Below are 14368 nucleotides of genomic sequence, written 5' to 3'. Positions count from 1 at the left end.
TGACCATGTAAGGTCTTCTGAGAATCTGACCCCTAGATATTCGCAATGGCTCACCTGTTCTAACGTATAATCACCTACCGACATCTTCAGAGTCGCTGTAACCTTACCAAGATGTGCTGACCATGTAAGGTCTTCTGAGAATCGGACCCCTAGATAGTCGCAATGGCTCATCTGTTCTAATGTATAATCACCTACCGACACCTTCAGAGTTGCTGAAGCCTTAACAAGATGTGCTGACCATGTAAGGTCTTCTGAGAATCTGACCCCTAGATAGTCGCAATGGCTCACCTGTTCTAACGTATAATCACCTACTGACACCTTCAGAGTCGCTGTAGCCTTAACAAGATGTGCTGACCATGTAAGTTCTTCTGAGAATCTGACCCCTAGATAGTTGCAATGGCTCACCTGTTCTAACGTATAATCACCTATTACACCGTCAGAGTCGCTGTAGCCTTGACAAGATGTGCTGACCATGTAAGGTCTTCTGAGAATCTGACCCCTAGATAGTCGCAATGGCTCACCTGTTCTAACGTATAAACACCTACCAACACCTTCAGAGTCGCTGTAGCCTTAACATCGATATGCTGACCATGCAAGGGCTTCTGAGAATCTGACTCCAAGTCACAATGGCTCACCTGTTGTAACGTATAATCAGCTACCGACACCGTCAGAGTCGCGTTAGCCTTGACAAGATGTGCTGACCATGTAAGGTCTTCTGAGAATCTGACCCCTAGATAGTCGCAATGGCTCACCTTTTCTAACGTATAATCAGCTACCGACAACACGTTCAGAGTCGTTGTAGCCTTAACAAGATGTGCTGACCATGTAAGGTCTTCTGAGAATCTGACCCCTAGATAGTCGCAATGGCTCACCTGTTCTAACGTATAATCACCTACCGACACCTTCAGAGTCGCTGTAGCCTTACCAAGATGTGCTGACCATGTAAGGTCTTCTGAGAATCGGACCCCTAGATAGTCGAAATGGCTCATCTGTTCTAACGTATAATCACCTACCGACACCTTCAGAGTCGCTGTAGCCTTACCAAGATATGCTGACCATGTAAGGTCTTCTGAGAATCGGACCCCTAGATAGTCACAATGGCTCATCTGTTCTAACGTATAATCACCTACCGACACCTTCAGAGTTGCTGTAGCCTTAACAAGATGTGCTGACCATGTAAGGTCTTCTGAGAATCTGACCCTTAGATAGTCGCAATGGCTCACCTGTTCTAACGTATAATCACCTGCTGACACCTTCAAAGTCGCTGTAGCCTTAACAAGATGTGCTGACCATGTAAGTTGTTCTGAGAATCTGACCCCTAGATAGTTGCAATGGCTCACCTGTTCTAACGTATAATCACCTATTGACACCGTCAGAGTCGCTGTAGCCTTGACAAGATGTGCTGACCATGTAAGGTCTTCTGAGAATCTGACCCCTAGATAGTCGCAATGGCTCACCTTTTCTAACGTATAATCAGCTACCGACACCGTCAGAGTCGCTGTAGCCTTGACAAGATGTGCTGACCATGTAAGGTCTTCTGAGAATCTGACCCCTAGATATTCGCAATGGCTCACCTGTTGTAACGTATAATCAGCTACCGACACCTTCAGAGTCGCTTTAGCCTTGACAAGATGTGCTGACCATGTAAGGTCTACTGAGAATCTGACCCCTAGATAGTCGCAATGCCTCACCTTTTCTAACGTATAATCAGCTACCGACAACACGTTCAGAGTCGCTGTAGCCTTAACAAGATGTGCTGACCATGTAAGGTCTTCTGAGAATCTGACCCCTAGATATTCGCAATGGCACACCTGTTCTAACGTATAATCACCTACCGACATCTTCAGAGTCGCTGTAACCTTACCAAGATGTGCTGACCATGTAAGGTCTTCTGAGAATCGGACCCCTAGATAGTCGCAATGGCTCATCTGTTCTAACGTATAATCACCTACCGACACCTTCAGAGTTGCTGAAGCCTTAACAAGATGTGCTGACCATGTAAGGTCTTCTGAGAATCTGACCCCTAGATAGTCGCAATGGCTCACCTGTTCTAACGTATAATCACCTACTGACACCTTCAGAGTCGCTGTAGCCTTAACAAGATGTGCTGACCATGTAAGTTCTTCTGAGAATCTGACCCCTAGATAGTTGCAATGGCTCACCTGTTCTAACGTATAATCACCTATTACACCGTCAGAGTCGCTGTAGCCTTGACAAGATGTGCTGACCATGTAAGGTCTTCTGAGAATCTGACCCCTAGATAGTCGCAATGGCTCACCTTTTCTAACGTATAATCAGCTACCGACACCGTCAGAGTCGCTGTAGCCTTGACAAGATGTGCTGACCATATAAGGTCTTCTGAGAATCGGACTCCTAGATAGTTGCAATGGCTCACCTGTTCTAACGTATAAACACCTACCAACACCTTCAGAGTCGCTGTAGCCTTAACATCGATATGCTGACCATGCAAGGGCTTCTGAGAATCTGACTCCTAGTCACAATGGCTCACCTGTTGTAACGTATAATCAGCTACCGACACCGTCAGAGTCGCGTTAGCCTTGACAAGATGTGCTGACCATGTAAGGTCTTCTGAGAATCTGACCCCTAGATAGTCGCAATGGCTCACCTTTTCTAACGTATAATCAGCTACCGACAACACGTTCAGAGTCGTTGTAGCCTTAACAAGATGTGCTGACCATGTAAGGTCTTCTGAGAATCTGCCCCTAGATAGTCGCAATGGCTCACCTGTTCTAACGTATAATCACCTACCGACACCTTCAGAGTCGCTGTAGCCTTACCAAGATGTGCTGACCATGTAAGGTCTTCTGAGAATCGGACCGCTAGATAGTCGAAATGGCTCATCTGTTCTAACGTATAATCACCTACCGACACCTTCAGAGTCGCTGTAGCCTTACCAAGATGTGCTGACCATGTAAGGTCTTCTGAGAATCGGACCCCTAGATAGTCACAATGGCTCATCTGTTCTAACGTATAATCACCTACCGACACCTTCAGAGTTGCTGTAGCCTTAACAAGATGTGCTGACCATGTAAGGTCTTCTGAGAATCTGACCCTTAGATAGTCGCAATGGCTCACCTGTTCTAACGTATAATCACCTGCTGACACCTTCAAAGTCGCTGTAGCCTTAACAAGATGTGCTGACCATGTAAGTTGTTCTGAGAATCTGACCTCTAGATAGTTGCAATGGCTCACCTGTTCTAACGTATAATCACCTATTGACACCGTCAGAGTCGCTGTAGCCTTGACAAGATGTGCTGACCATGTAAGGTCTTCTGAGAATCTGACCCCTAGATAGTCGCAATGGCTCACCTTTTCTAACGTATAATCAGCTACCGACACCGTCAGAGTCGCTGTAGCCTTGACAAGATGTGCTGACCATATAAGGTCTTCTGAGAATCGGACCCCTAGATAGTTGCAATGGCTCACCTGTTCTAACGTATAAACACATACCGACACCTTCAGAGTCGCTGTAGCCTTAACATCGATATGCTGACCATGTAAGGGCTTCTGAGAATCTGACTCCTAGTCGCAATGGCTCACCTGTTGTAACGTATAATCAGCTAACGACAACGTCAGAGTCGCTTTAGCCTTGACAAGATGTGCTGACCATGTAAGGTCTTCTGAGAATCTGACCCCTAGATAGTCGCAATGGTCCACTTGTTCTAACGTATAATCACCTACCGACACCTTCAGAGTCGCTGTAGCCTTGACAAGATGTGCTGACCATATAAGATCTTCTGAGAATCTGACCCCTAGATAGTCGCAATGGCTCACCTGTTCTATCGTATAATCACCTACCGACATCTTTAGAGTCGCTGTAGCCTTAGCAAGATGTGCTGACCATGTAAGGTCTTCTGAGAATCTGACCCCTAGATAGTCGCAATGGCTCACCTGTTCTAACGTATAATCACCTATTGACACCGTCAGAGTTGCTGTAGCCTTGACAAGATGTGCTGACCATGTAAGGTCTTCTGAGAATCTGACCCCTAGATAGTCGCAATGGCTCACCTTTTCTAACGTATAATCAGCTACCGACACCGTCAGAGTCGCTGTAGCCTTGACAAGATGTGCTGACCATATAAGGTCTTCTGAGAATCGGACCCCTAGATAGTCGCAATGGCTCACCTGTTCTAACGTATAAACACCTACCGACACCTTCAGAGTCGCTGTAGCCTTAACATCGATATGCTGACCAGGTAAGGGCTTCTGAGAATCTGACTCCTAGTCGCAATGGCTCACCTGTTGTAACGTATAATCAGCTACCGACACCTTCAGAGTCGCTTTAGCCTTGACAAGATGTGCTGACCATGAAAGGTCTTCTGAGAATCTGACCCCTAGATAGTCGCAATGGCTCACCTTTTCTAACGTATAATCAGCTACCGACAACACGTTCAGAGTCGCTGTAGCCTTAACAAGATGTGCTGACCATGTAAGGTCTTCTGAGAATCTGACCCCTAGATATTCGCAATGGCTCACCTGTTCTAACGTATAATCACCTACCGACATCTTCAGAGTCGCTGTAACCTTACCAAGATGTGCTGACCATGTAAGGTCTTCTGAGAATCGGACCCCTAGATAGTCGCAATGGCTCATCTGTTCTAATGTATAATCACCTACCGACACCTTCAGAGTTGCTGAAGCCTTAACAAGATGTGCTGACCATGTAAGGTCTTCTGAGAATCTGACCCCTAGATAGTCGCAATGGCTCACCTGTTCTAACGTATAATCACCTACTGACACCTTCAGAGTCGCTGTAGCCTTAACAAGATGTGCTGACCATGTAAGTTCTTCTGAGAATCTGACCCCTAGATAGTTGCAATGGCTCACCTGTTCTAACGTATAATCACCTATTACACCGTCAGAGTCGCTGTAGCCTTGACAAGATGTGCTGACCATGTAAGGTCTTCTGAGAATCTGACCCCTAGATAGTCGCAATGGCTCACCTGTTCTAACGTATAAACACCTACCAACACCTTCAGAGTCGCTGTAGCCTTAACATCGATATGCTGACCATGCAAGGGCTTCTGAGAATCTGACTCCAAGTCACAATGGCTCACCTGTTGTAACGTATAATCAGCTACCGACACCGTCAGAGTCGCGTTAGCCTTGACAAGATGTGCTGACCATGTAAGGTCTTCTGAGAATCTGACCCCTAGATAGTCGCAATGGCTCACCTTTTCTAACGTATAATCAGCTACCGACAACACGTTCAGAGTCGTTGTAGCCTTAACAAGATGTGTTGACCATGTAAGGTCTTCTGAGAATCTGACCCCTAGATAGTCGCAATGGCTCACCTGTTCTAACGTATAATCACCTACCGACACCTTCAGAGTCGCTGTAGCCTTACCAAGATGTGCTGACCATGTAAGGTCTTCTGAGAATCGGACCCCTAGATAGTCGAAATGGCTCATCTGTTCTAACGTATAATCACCTACCGACACCTTCAGAGTCGCTGTAGCCTTACCAAGATATGCTGACCATGTAAGGTCTTCTGAGAATCGGACCCCTAGATAGTCACAATGGCTCATCTGTTCTAACGTATAATCACCTACCGACACCTTCAGAGTTGCTGTAGCCTTAACAAGATGTGCTGACCATGTAAGGTCTTCTGAGAATCTGACCCTTAGATAGTCGCAATGGCTCACCTGTTCTAACGTATAATCACCTGCTGACACCTTCAAAGTCGCTGTAGCCTTAACAAGATGTGCTGACCATGTAAGTTGTTCTGAGAATCTGACCCCTAGATAGTTGCAATGGCTCACCTGTTCTAACGTATAATCACCTATTGACACCGTCAGAGTCGCTGTAGCCTTGACAAGATGTGCTGACCATGTAAGGTCTTCTGAGAATCTGACCCCTAGATAGTCGCAATGGCTCACCTTTTCTAACGTATAATCAGCTACCGACACCGTCAGAGTCGCTGTAGCCTTGACAAGATGTGCTGACCATGTAAGGTCTTCTGAGAATCTGACCCCTAGATATTCGCAATGGCTCACCTGTTCTAACGTATAATCACCTACCGACACCTTCAGAGTCGCTGTAGCCTTACCAAGATGTGCTGACCATGTAAGGTCTTCTGAGAATCGGACCCCTAGATAGTCGAAATGGCACATCTGTTCTAACGTATAATCACCTACCGACACCTTCAGAGTCGCTGTAGCCTTACCAAGATGTGCTGACCATGTAAGGTCTTCTGAGAATCGGACCCCTAGATAGTCACAATGGCTCATCTGTTCTAACGTATAATCACCTACCGACACCTTCAGAGTTGCTGTAGCCTTAACAAGATGTGCTGACCATGTAAGGTCTTCTGAGAATCTGACCCTTAGATAGTCGCAATGGCTCACCTGTTCTAACGTATAATCACCTGCTGACACCTTCAAAGTCGCTGTAGCCTTAACAAGATGTGCTGACCATGTAAGTTGTTCTGAGAATCTGACCCCTAGATAGTTGCAATGGCTCACCTGTTCTAACGTATAATCACCTATTGACACCGTCAGAGTCGCTGTAGCCTTGACAAGATGTGCTGACCATGTAAGGTCTTCTGAGAATCTGACCCCTAGATAGTCGCAATGGCTCACCTTTTCTAACGTATAATCAGCTACCGACACCGTCAGAGTCGCTGTAGCCTTGACAAGATGTGCTGACCATGTAAGGTCTTCTGAGAATCTGACCCCTAGATATTCGCAATGGCTCACCTGTTCTAACGTATAATCACCTACCGACATCTTCAGAGTCGCTGTAACCTTACCAAGATGTGCTGACCATGTAAGGTCTTCTGAGAATCTGACCCCTAGATAGTCGCAATGGCTCACCTTTTCTAACGTATAATCAGCTACCGACACCGTCAGAGTCGCTGTAGCCTTAACAAGATGTGCTGACCATGTAAGGTCTTCTGAGAATCTGACCCCTAGATATTCGCAATGGCTCACCTGTTCTAACGTATAATCACCTACCGACATCTTCAGAGTCGCTGTAACCTTACCAAGATGTGCTGACCATGTAAGGTCTTCTGAGAATCGGACCCCTAGATAGTCGCAATGGCTCATCTGTTCTAATGTATAATCACCTACCGACACCTTCAGAGTTGCTGAAGCCTTAACAAGATGTGCTGACCATGTAAGGTCTTCTGAGAATCTGACCCCTAGATAGTCGCAATGGCTCACCTGTTCTAACGTATAATCACCTACTGACACCTTCAGAGTCGCTGTAGCCTTAACAAGATGTGCTGACCATGTAAGTTCTTCTGAGAATCTGACCCGTAGATAGTTGCAATGGCTCACCTGTTCTAACGTATAATCACCTATTACACCGTCAGAGTCGCTGTAGCCTTGACAAGATGTGCTGACCATGTAAGGTCTTCTGAGAATCTGACCCCTAGATAGTCGCAATGGCTCACCTGTTCTAACGTATAAACACCTACCAACACCTTCAGAGTCGCTGTAGCCTTAACATCGATATGCTGACCATGCAAGGGCTTCTGAGAATCTGACTCCAAGTCACAATGGCTCACCTGTTGTAACGTATAATCAGCTACCGACACCGTCAGAGTCGCGTTAGCCTTGACAAGATGTGCTGACCATGTAAGGTCTTCTGAGAATCTGACCCCTAGATAGTCGCAATGGCTCACCTTTTCTAACGTATAATCAGCTACCGACAACACGTTCAGAGTCATTGTAGCCTTAACAAGATGTGCTGACCATGTAAGGTCTTCTGAGAATCTGACCCCTAGATAGTCGCAATGGCTCACCTGTTCTAACGTATAATCACCTACCGACACCTTCAGAGTCGCTGTAGCCTTACCAAGATGTGCTGACCATGTAAGGTCTTCTGAGAATCGGACCCCTAGATAGTCGAAATGGCTCATCTGTTCTAACGTATAATCACCTACCGACACCTTCAGAGTCGCTGTAGCCTTACCAAGATGTGCTGACCATGTAAGGTCTTCTGAGAATCGGACCCCTAGATAGTCACAATGGCTCATCTGTTCTAACGTATAATCACCTACCGACACCTTCAGAGTTGCTGTAGCCTTAACAAGATGTGCTGACCATGTAAGGTCTTCTGAGAATCTGACCCTTAGATAGTCGCAATGGCTCACCTGTTCTAACGTATAATCACCTGCTGACACCTTCAAAGTCGCTGTAGCCTTAACAAGATGTGCTGACCATGTAAGTTGTTCTGAGAATCTGACCCCTAGATAGTTGCAATGGCTCACCTGTTCTAACGTATAATCACCTATTGACACCGTCAGAGTCGCTGTAGCCTTGACAAGATGTGCTGACCATGTAAGGTCTTCTGAGAATCTGACCCCTAGATAGTCGCAATGGCTCACCTTTTCTAACGTATAATCAGCTACCGACACCGTCAGAGTCGCTGTAGCCTTGACAAGATGTGCTGACCATATAAGGTCTTCTGAGAATCGGACCCCTAGATAGTTGCAATGGCTCACATGTTCTAACGTATAAACACATACCGACACCTTCAGAGTCGCTGTAGCCTTAACATCGATATGCTGACCATGTAAGGGCTTCTGAGAATCTGACTCCCAGTCGCAATGGCTCACCTGTTGTAACGTATAATCAGCTACCGACAACGTCAGAGTCGCTTTAGCCTTGACAAGATGTGCTGACCATGTAAGGTCTTCTGAGAATCGGACCCCTAGATAGTCGAAATGGCTCATCTGTTCTAACGTATAATCACCTGCTGACACCTTCAGAGTCACTGTAGCCTTAACAAGATGTGCTGATCATGTAAGTTCTTCTGAGAATCTGACCCCTAGATAGTCGCAATGGCTCACCTTTTCTAACGTATAATCAGCTACCAACAGTTGCAACTTGATTTTCTTCTGGTTCGTTCTGCCAAATACCAACACCTTTGTTATTTCTAGATTCAATGACAAAGACAACTCTTGGCATTTCTCTATAAACATGTTCAGGTCATGTCTCAGCCCCATTGGGGGAGTGGATAGCAGCGTAGTATCATCAATATAGAAGAGCGCTGGGAACTTGTCCCGTCCAAGCGTGGGAACCATCAGTTCCTCTATGATGCCGTGTATATACACACAGATCACAAAGTAGGACAATGTATTTTGTAAACAGCGCAGAAAACTCTTTGATTAATTCTTCAATATTTTAATAATAGTTCAAAGCTGAGGTGTATTGTAGAAACAAAAGTCATCCCAATAAGTGATTGGTGGTTTTATTCTTGTAACAGCCGATACGTGTTTCGACCAAAAGGTCGTCCGCAAGGCTGTGGTAATCATTCAAAATCACTGAATAGTGGATATAACAATGATTCAAAATATTGGTTGACAATAGTAATAAACAATAGCATGTCTATAGAGACACACATGATCAGAAACACAAATGAAACCCAACAACACAATGATGTGCGAATGGCAAATCATAAGCCGAAACCAAATTAACATCAATGAAAAGGACGTGAAAAAAGTGTGAAAACAATCAACAAACAATTATAGGGCACAAATCAAATTGACAAAAATAAGGGTCTGGATACCCAAATCAGATCAGAGACAGGCAGGGATGGCGGGAGCAGTCGCATGTGAACAAGAAATCATTAGATTACCATGTCTAGTGACATGAGTGTCCTTGTTCCACCTGATGTAATTATTTCTTATCGAGATTAAGGTTCATGCTGGTTTACAATTGTGATACCATGTTAGTGTTGTTGCAACAACGTATAGATCCTGAACCACGGGCACGTGTGAGTCATGAGAGAGGTGTCATGGAAGCAATCATGGGATCACTTAGGCCCCGACCAAACGCCCGATTGGTGAGTACTCAAGTAAGGAAGTGTGGAGGGCCTGAAGCATGCATTAGGATCGGACTCAGAAGGAGAATAGTGAGTAGAAAACAATGAGTCAAAATTCGGGAATGAGTACATCCAGTAGGTCTGAAATGAAATTCTAAAATAAGGAGTAAAGGGAAGGAAACTCTCCTGTAGTATAAACATATATGGATGGCAGAGAGCACTCGGTACGAAGAAAGAGCATCTTACCCTTAAATGGAGAAAAAAGCCGCCCGAATGAATGGTATATAGCTTTAGCAAATTCCTTAGAAAGATATTCCAACTGGCTGGTGATAAAGTATGGCGACAGGCATAACTCGCGCCTAAAATTCTAAATCATGCGATTAGACTGGCAATCCCTGCTTTAATGTCATCCGTGTCAAGGTCATAGGAGGGAGGGAGAAGCGGCTTCCCTTACAATTATGCAGATAATCAAAGGAAAGTCTGTGGGGTGTCAGTCAGCACAGTGACCTAGACCCCGAAAGACAAGGTCCTAATACCTGGGACATAAACAAGCCAGGTGTCCCTGAGGAATCCAGAGAGGCAAGTTAGCAAATGGCGCATAAACATTGCATTTCCCAAAGCGCGCCACGTCACACGCGAACGCATGACGTCACACGCATGCGCGCCCGGGATCATGACGCGGAACAGGTCCAACGTCACAAATCTGAAACAGCCCCCTGAGAGTTTGTAGAGCAAGGCCCTCTTCATTAGGGCATGGGGTGCATTAGGCAGCAGTGGATTAGTACAAAATAAAGTAATCCTCGTTATCAAGCCGGGTCCTGGAGCGGATCAGTGGCAGCACGCAGCATCTATATTATGCAAAAGAGTGGAATACCCAAATCTGACAACGCAGGGGGGACATTATTATATATACACACAGAATAAGAGGGTGCACACCCCTCTCCACTCCCCGCCCAGCCCCCACCTTACAGATGACCTGTCATCACAGCAGAGGGATTGGCTGTTGGTCAGGAGGGTATATGGAATTCCCTTTCCTCTCAATAGAGACCAGAGTTTCCTGCGGGGTACACTCTCAAATGCTGCACGAAGGCCCACGGAAACCGCGTAAACCCTGCTGTGCTGGCCTGTGACATGTTTAGCCAAAATTACGCTCAGCCCAAGCCTCCCACATGTTCTGGCTGAAGTCTTACCTGTGCCCAGAAGGAGGGCAGCAGTCACGAGAGCTCCAACCAGAACCTTAATCTCTGCAGGAAGGACGGGGTGTGATGAGTGCGTGATGTCTGTGTGTGATAATGATGCCTAAGCTTCCCACCTGTTCTGGCTGAAGTCTTACCTGTGCCCAGAAGGAGGGCAGCAGTCACGAGAGCTCCGACGAGAACCTTCATCTCTGCAGGAAGGACGGGGTGTGATGAGTGCGTGATGCCTGTGTGTGATAATGATGCATAAGCCTCCCACCTGTTCTGGCTGAAGTCTTACCTGTGCCCAGAAGGAGGGTAGCAGTCAGGAGAGCTCCAACAAGAACCTTCATCTCTGCAGGAACGACGGGGTGTGATGAGTACGTGATGTCTGTGTGTGATAATGACGCCTAAGCCTCCCACCTGTTCTGGCTGAAGTCTTACCTGTGCCCAGAAGGAGGGCTGCAGCCAGGAGAACTCCAACCAGAACCTTCATCTCTGCAGGAAGGACGGGGTGTGATGAGTGCGTGATGTGATGCCTGTGTGTGATAAAGACGCCTAAGCCTCCCACCTGTTCTGGCTGAAGTCTTACCTGTGCCCAGAAGGACGGCAGCAGTCAGGAGAGCTCCGACGAGAACCTTCATCTCTGCAGGAAGGACGGGGTGTGATGAGTGCGTGATGTCTGTGTGAGATAATGATGCCTAAGCCTCCCATCTGTTCTGGCTGAATTCTTTACCTGTGCCCAGAAGGAGGGCTGCAGCCAGGAGAACTCCAACCAGAACCTTCATCTCTGCAGGAAGGACGGGGTGTGATGAGTGCGTGATGTGATGTCTGTGTGTGATAATGACGCCTAAGCCTCCCACCTGTTCTGGCTGAAGTCTTACCTGTGCCCAGAAGGACGGCAGCAGTCAGGAGAGCTCCAACGAGAACCTTCATCTCTGCAGAAAGGACGTGGTGTGATGAGTGCGTGATGTCTGTGTGTGATAATGATGCCAATCTTTTGCTGGGATGGAAGCTTTGAGTATCTGTGCGGAATGTCTGCCTGAGGCTGACCTGTTGGGCCAGGGTCTGAGTCCTCTTATGGCTTCAGAGGTGGGGTCCCACCGGAACTTGAGAGACTGGTTTCTCTGACACTTGTCATAACACACTTCTTTCTGAACTAACCGTGAATTTCAAAATTGTGAAATATTGCGAAATATAACGGCAATAGAAGCAGTTCCCGTAATCTCTGCCGTCCTATTGCAATTGTTCTTTCATAATCAAACACCCCCTGGCCCAGGCCACCGCCGTCAAGGCACGCACATCAGGTCGTGTGGGTGTGCACTGGGGCAACCTGCATCACATTCCAGGCCAGGCCCACAGACCACAGCTCTCTGAATGCCTCTGCCTTATTCAACAAAAATACATGCATTTCAAGCTCTAACTACCCAGCAGCCTATGTTCTCTTTATTTCTGCTACAGTGTCGGTATTTGAGGTCTACTTCATGGGGAGGAGGGTCCCCAATTTAGCATTTTCCTTCCCGGAATGAGGCCATTTTACCCAGGGGGCTGACATGCAGCTTCTGCCCCTTGTATGAGAGTGGCTTTGTGTACAGAAAACAATGGGGAGCTGGGCCAGTTAAGTAGTGAGGAAGGGACCCTTCCATGTGGAATGGTGAGGGGGAGCGCAACGAGGAAAAGCAGGCATGTGTGGATAGTAGAATAGTGGGTGGGGGGTCAGAGACTGAGTGCTCAAGAAGGTGTTCTTTGAAGATCAAGTTCTGTATCTGCTTTGCAAAGAACAAGGAAGCGGGGGTTCCTAAATTATCCCAGGACTTCGGGGTCTAGGTGTTCTCTTTTGCATGGTTTGGTTCCTAGCTATGTCATGATAGGTGTTCTCCTTGTTGCATGGTTTGGTTCCTAGCTATGTCATGATAGGTGTTCTCCTTGTTGCATGGTTTGGTGCATAGCTATGTCGTGATAGGTCCTTTCCTTCTTGCATGGTTTGCTTCCTAGCTATGTCGTGATAGGTGTTCTCCTTTGTGCATGGTTCGGTTCCTAGCTATGTCGTGATAGGTGTTCTCCTTTGTGCATGGTTCGGTTCCTAGCTATGTTGTGATAGGTGTTCTCCTTTTGCATGGTTTGGTCCCTAGCTATGTCATGATGATGAATGTTGTGTTGTCCGTCCAGGTATGGGGGGGTCTTATAGTTGTCATTGCCCTGTACGTATCAATACACAATTTCCAGAAGATGATGCACTGAGAACTTATTTCAGGGGGGGCATGCTAGGACATTATCAGGAGATGCTGCCTTTTACTTGGGAGGGGCTACATCTTGGACAGAGTTTCTGAATTATGGCAGAAAGATGCAGCATTTGATATAGCACAGAGAGCACTGGTAAAGCCTACAGGTGCCTCATAAGGTAGTTGAGTGCTCCCACGGTAGTGATTTGGTACAGAGGGTGGGCCAGGCGGCAGTGTACTTGGTGGAGATGGTGTCATTCAGTTTCTGTGGGATTTACCTTTTAGGTGGGTAATGCCATGGGACTCTACCCATGTTACCCCATTTCGAAGAGTGGAGCAGGAAAGCCACAAATTCATTCATCTTGGTCATTCATTTTAGACCATGGTCTTGTAGCTCTTTGTCACAGAGGTTTCAGTTCTTGGTTTTGGCAGCTGTTGGGAGAGCCTTATACCCTACCAGCAGTGCCCGCGGTGCCTCCAGTTCTACTTCCTACAGTCTGGGAGCTTCCTATGAAGGTGTCGCTAAGGATCCCCTGATCACTGGTGCGGTTACAGTGGGCACTGCAGAAGTGTGGCTGGAGGTGGGATGCCCCCCCTGCCCTTACTGTACTCAGCTTCCTATCTTTGTGGTCTTTGACACCGTCAGATGTCCTCTGGCAGTTCCATTTTATTTATTGGATGATTGATTGTTTATTTGTATAGCACCTATACACAATGTGTTTCAAAGCACGTCAAGGAGGGAGGGAACATGGGAGAATACAGGTACTCCAACGGTAGCAATCGATGAGCAAACAAGGCTGAGACTCAAGGAATGTGTGCAGATTGGCCTTTAAACACCTTAGCACAAACAGGCCCAACACTTAAGAAGTGAGTACACAGTTCTACATAAAGCAGGTCTATTCTACAATTCTCTGGGAAGCAGTTAGATGCTGTTGCAGGACCGAACTAACCCAGGTCTCAACAAGCCACGTCAGTTCACATATTTTATACAGTTTTGCAAAAGTTAAAACATTCCCAAATAGATTATTGCAAGCCACAACAAAACATGATTGAACAAAACTCTGTTAAAAGAAATCCCATCTTTTCCCAATTCCTACATTTTCATTGGCCAGTTTTATCTTAATAGTAATCTTCAGCTCATATTTATAACACACCTCTTTTTAGAATTCATCCGTA

The 14368-nt window shown here is 46.5% G+C and overlaps 1 protein-coding gene across 10 annotated transcripts in view; it reads right to left on the bottom strand.

Annotated features, from left to right (window-relative positions):
* Positions 1-14368, bottom strand: part of LOC138498128 (toxin S6C6-like) — a 600232-nt gene that overhangs the window by 480837 nt on the left and 105027 nt on the right. The window contains exon 1 of one of the 10 annotated variants that reach the window (XR_011278705.1): positions 11855-12117. The exons of 3 other annotated variants lie outside the window; for them this stretch is intronic. Coding sequence is in view for 4 of the 7 variants with exons in the window: in XM_069621996.1 (XP_069478097.1) it covers positions 11855-11906 (52 nt within the window). In the remaining 3 variants the exon portion in view is untranslated. Of the gene's footprint in view, positions 1-10985; positions 11100-11128; positions 11196-11271; positions 11339-11562; positions 11716-11854; positions 12118-14368 lie in introns of those variants that run through there. 6 more of the 10 variants (XR_011278704.1, XR_011278703.1, XM_069621996.1 and 3 more) reach the window with 6 other exon arrangements.

The sequence above is a fragment of the Ambystoma mexicanum genome, chromosome 5q (assembly GCF_040938575.1).
Source record: "Ambystoma mexicanum isolate Mex_15411 chromosome 5q, UKY_AmexF1_1, whole genome shotgun sequence".
NCBI classification, from domain to species: Eukaryota; Metazoa; Chordata; class Amphibia; order Caudata; family Ambystomatidae; genus Ambystoma; species Ambystoma mexicanum.
The sequence above is the reverse complement of the archived record's forward strand: the minus strand, read 5'-3'. Positions and strand labels throughout refer to the sequence as shown.